The sequence below is a fragment of the Sinocyclocheilus anshuiensis genome, unplaced genomic scaffold (assembly GCF_001515605.1).
Source record: "Sinocyclocheilus anshuiensis isolate Anshui unplaced genomic scaffold, SAMN03320099.WGS_v1.1 scaffold739, whole genome shotgun sequence".
NCBI classification, from domain to species: Eukaryota; Metazoa; Chordata; class Actinopteri; order Cypriniformes; family Cyprinidae; genus Sinocyclocheilus; species Sinocyclocheilus anshuiensis.
The window spans coordinates 583,483-588,500 of NW_015551105.1; the positions used below are offsets into that span (position 1 = coordinate 583,483).

At 40.6% G+C, this 5,018-nt stretch overlaps 1 protein-coding gene across 1 annotated transcript in view; it reads left to right on the plus strand.

Moving 5' to 3' along the window:
* Positions 1–5,018, plus strand: part of LOC107662845 (serine/threonine-protein phosphatase 6 regulatory subunit 2-like) — a 21,449-nt gene that overhangs the window by 14,126 nt on the left and 2,305 nt on the right. Inside the window, exons 12-17 of the mRNA XM_016452960.1 lie at positions 356–496; positions 666–793; positions 866–1,020; positions 1,107–1,269; positions 1,358–1,431; positions 3,925–4,126. Coding sequence (XP_016308446.1) covers positions 356–496; positions 666–793; positions 866–1,020; positions 1,107–1,269; positions 1,358–1,431; positions 3,925–4,126 — 863 coding nt within the window. The remainder of the gene's footprint in view (positions 1–355; positions 497–665; positions 794–865; positions 1,021–1,106; positions 1,270–1,357; positions 1,432–3,924; positions 4,127–5,018) is intronic.

The window sequence follows — 5,018 nt, forward strand, 5'->3', positions numbered from 1 at the left end:
TACTTTCAATGAACTTTTGAAATTTTAAATTTACAAGGAATTTTGTAAATTACCTGTATTTGCTTAAGTTATTATTACTTAATCAAAACAGCCCAACTGCAGTTTGATATTACTTGGAATGCGCAATAAAAAAAAAAACATGATTTCTGAAAAATAAAAATGGAGTTATCGGTTTTTGCAAATGAACTCTTCACTTGTACTGTAATGTTTTCTCACCGGTGAATGAGACGTGGTAATCTGACAGAGTTGCTTTCAACCCTCCACCAACGCCATCTCTCATCATGGTTAGCATCTGGTCTGCCTATGCGCGTTCATGTGTTTTGGAGGAGGCGTAGCTTTGGAGAGTGATTTGTAGGGAGGGTGGGCTCTTGCTTGTTTGCTATTGCTAGCCTCTCCAACATCACCAACCCTACCTTTAAGATTCTGTGTCTGTTTTTCGTGCAGTGCCACGTTCGCTCGAATCACGGAGATCAACTTTAAACTGGTTGATGAAAGGGTGAGTATTACTTAATGCCAATTCTCTATTATTTGTTCTATATTCTTTATATGTTTTGTTGGGTTATAATTGCACCCTTTCCATGTCTTTGTGTTTTCTTCTCATTGACCTTTCTCACTCTTTTTTTTTTATTTTATTTTTTTTATAACCCTTTTCTCTCCTCTCTCAGACAAGCTCTGCCATCTTTGAGACTCGCACGAAGGAGCGAATCCGACCGTTTGATGATGCTGAGGAGGAGGAAGATATTTGGGAGGATAAAGAAATCAACTATGCAACACAAGTGAAAGCCAGAAGCAGGTTCATAAAACACACACACACGCATTCACACACTAAACAGCCATTGCTCTGACTGCTGTTTGTCTTCGGTAGGTTTGGATTGGTGATAAACGCTCAGAAGAGTGAGGCAGATGGTGGCTCTCACAGATGTCTGGGGTCACCTGACATGGAGTGGTTTCCGGAGACCAAACAAACTCCAGAAAAGACCAAGAACCAGGACACGGACAAGCAGTCCAGTGATCCGCAGAGTATGCTCACAGCTCACACAAACTAGATCTAGAAATCTCACCTGATCCAATAAAAATTGACTGGAAAAATTATCACCACCAATCAGGTCCTGGATGGATAGCGAGTTTTGAAGATGACTTCAGCTGTCGGGATTTCGCGAGTGTCGCCATGGATACGGGCTCTGGCGTGTGGGGGAGCTCTACCGCCCAGCTCAGTGAGACGGAGGAAAAGGGATGGGCGACTTTCACGGACTTCCAGCCCTTCTGCTGGTGAGGGAGAGACTGTGTTTGAGTTGATATTGTGTACTCATGTGTCATGTCATGTGGAGACTGTGCTAAACACTCTCATGCTCTGCAGTTCAGATGCAGGACCCAGATGCAGTTCACCTGTGGACTCGGAAAATCCAAACAAACAGAGCCAAAATGAAGAAAGTAAGTATATTCATTACATTTTTTGCGTCATTCTTTCTTATACTAATGAACAACAAATACCTAATTTTGTGTAATGTTTTTCATAAATAAACATGTTGGATTAACATTGTAAAGGGTTACCAAACTTTTATAAGCTTCTTGCATTTTTTCATAAAAATGATTTTTAAACTTTAGACTAACAAAATTTAGGAGTATATTTATTCAGTTGGCAGGCACTTTTATCCAAAGCAACTTGCAGTTGATGAATACAACAAGCGATGTACATGCAGACGTTTTTGAAAGAAGTCTCTTATGCTCACTAAGGCTGTATTTATTTGATAAAAAATAGAGTAAAAACAGTAGTATGTTGTGAAATATTATTACAATTTAAAATAACTGTTTTCTAGGTTAATATATTTTAAAGTGTAATTTATTCCTGTGATGGCAAAGCTGGATTTTTATCAGCCATTATTTCAGTCTTCAGTGTCAAATGATCCTTCAGAAATCATTCTAATATGCTAATTTGCTGCTTGAGAACATTTACATTTACATTTATTCATTTGGGAGATGCTTTTGAGCGACTTACAGTTGAGGAATACAACAAGCAATTTATCATAAGATGGCAATAAACATGAGAAGTGCCCATTATACAAGGTTTCAGTCACCGTTCAAAATAGTAAAAAGCTAGGACAGGAGGATAATAAGAGAACAGAAAAGGTGAAGGCATAGAATTTAATTTAATTAATTTATTTATTATTATTATTATTATTATTATTATTATTATTGGAGGCAATTAAATGCTCACGGAAGATATGAGTTTTCAGTTGTTTCTTGAAGATTTTAAGGGATTCGGCTGTCTGGATGGAGTTAGGCAGGTCATTCCACCAACAGGGTTCGGTGAAAGAAAATGTCCTTGAGAGTGATTTTGAGCCTCTCTGCTATGGGACCACGAGCCACCGCTCATTTACTGCAGGCTTCTGGAGGGGGTGTAGATACATACATGAGAGAGAGCGAAGGTAGGTGCAGAGCCTGTGGTAGTTCTGTAAGCAAGCACCAATGTCTTGAACTTGATGTGAGCCACGACTGGAAGCCAGTGCAGAGAGATGAGAAGCAGTGTGACATGGGTTCTCTTGGGCTCATTGAAAACAAGATGTGCTGCTGCATTCTGAGTCATTTGTAGAGATCTGACTGCACATGTTGGAAGTCCAGCCAGAAGAGCATTGCAACCTAGAAATGACAAGGGCCTGGACGAGAAGCTGTGTTGCATGCTCTGTTAGGAAGGGCCTGATTTTCCTGATGTTGTGTGGTGCAAACCTGCATGATCGTGCTGTTTTTGCAATGTGATCTTTAAAGGTCAGCTGATCATCAAGGATCACTCCCAAGATTCCTGGCTGTGAAGATTTCTCCAAGATTCGATGGGATTATCGTTGATGAGCCCAGTTGGATGGTAAACTGGTGCTGTACCCTGGGGTGGCTGGGAAGATGAGAAGTTCTGTCTTTGCCAGGTTGAGCTGCAGGTGATGCTCTTTCATCCATGCCGAGATGTCCGTCAGGCAGTCTGAGATCCGAGCAGGTACCGTTGAATCATCTGGTTGAAATGAGAGGTAGAGCTGCGTGTCATCAGCATAGCAATGATAGGAAAAACCATGTGCCTGAATGATGGGTCCCAGTGATGTAGTGTATATAGAGAAGAGGAGGGGCCCAAGAACTGAACCCTGAGGAACCCCAGTGACCAGCTGACAAAGATGTTATCTGTGATACAATTGCGTGTAAAGATGAGGTCGAGTTGGTTACCTGATTTTATGGGTACCTGTGGTGTTGAGCCGAAAGAGTCTAGGAGAGAGTGGAAGTCAGCAACAAGTGTCTTCTCAAGGTGGATGCTGAAGTCACCAAAAAGTACTAGAGGGCTGCAATCCTCAAGGAGTGAGGACAGCAGCATATCCAGTTCTTCTAGAAAGTTGCCCAGCTGACCTGGAGGGCGATAAATAACTACAATGTGGATTTTTACAGGGAGGGTGACTGTAAAGGCATGAAATTCAAAGGAAGTACTATTAAAGTTAAAAGAGCATGTGAGGTATTTCCAGCTTTTGGAAATGAGGAGACCAGTACCCCCACCTCTCCTAACCTGACGGGCGGTGTGGGTGAAAGAGAAGTTGTTGGAAAGGGCAGCAGGGGTTGCTGTGTCTTCAGGTTTAATTCACGTCTCAGTCAAGCCTAAGAGGCTAAGAGCTGACTGAGTAACAAAGGCTGGAATAAAGTCAGATTTGTTGACCGCTGACTGACAATTCCAGAGGCCCATGGGAAAAGAAATGGGTGCAATAGTAGAAGTGTGGATAGGGCACAGGTTAGCATGATTGTGCTGTGTCCTGCGTGTTGTGCAAGAGTGTTTCCGTTGATAGACAAGAGGAACAGGAGTAATACTTTACATATTACATTAACATATTTATGATACTTTTGATTGTTGTTTGTTCTAAATGATGGTACATTAACATCAGGTCATGTGTCATGTGTAAGTTAAAGGCTCATCAGCGTGTGTGTGGAGTGTGTGTGGGGCGAGGAAGGCTCCGCTGGTGGCGTCCGACAGCAGCTCCAGTGGGTCAGACAGTGAGGAAGAGGAGGACAGAACCAATGCCAACCAATGCATCGCCACGGCCAATGCCAAGGAGGGCGTTAAACTCAGTGTAGATGCAAAAAATAAGAAAGCAGTCTTCATCAGGTAAAACATCTTATACACATTATTGCATTACATCTAAGCATTATTAAAGGCACAATATGTAAGAATAACGCGTAAAAACTAGTGGTCGACCGAAATGGGTTTTTTGACAGCTGATGCAGATATCTTGGAAAGCAGGGTGGCCGATATAAAGCCGATATAATTTAATTTATTTTAATTTATATTTAAGAAATTTAATTTTTTTTTTCAAATAAAGCTAAGGTAACACTCATTTTACATACAGTACGCAATGAAAATGACATGAATATGACAGTGGGCAACTGCATAAAGCGCAGCATAATTTGAAATCACTAGTTTAAAGTTTGTCGATCGCGCGTCTCCAGTGTTAAATGTTCATTAGTCATTCAAAGATTTGCTTAAATTATGTAAATGCGTGTTTGCTGAATGCTGACGGCAAATGAGAAAGTATTATAATGTTTGCCTTTATATTACTAATAATATTAAAGCAATCGTTATAATACTTTTTTGTATCATTTTAATTCATTTGTTTAACAGTTCTATCTGATTATTAGATAGACTTATATCCATATTAGACAGAACTGAACGACGACAGCGAACAAGAGGGAGAATGTGAGCGGCTGCCGTTCTCAGCGCCGTCAAAATAAAAGTTCCGCCTCGAACACATCGGCCAAACAGAAAAATGTATCGGCCTTGGCGATATATCGGTCGACCACTAATATTAACTGATTTGGAAATCTTTTTTGTTTTAACATTTAATAGACCGAAACTGCTTATTTACTATCAACAATTACAGAAACATGCTCAATCTCATAACAATCCTTTGATGGTTAATGCTAACAATCATCACATAAACCCATTATAATTAACAAGAAAAGCCAGTAAATTAACTACAGGAGGTGGGGGGGAAAGGCGA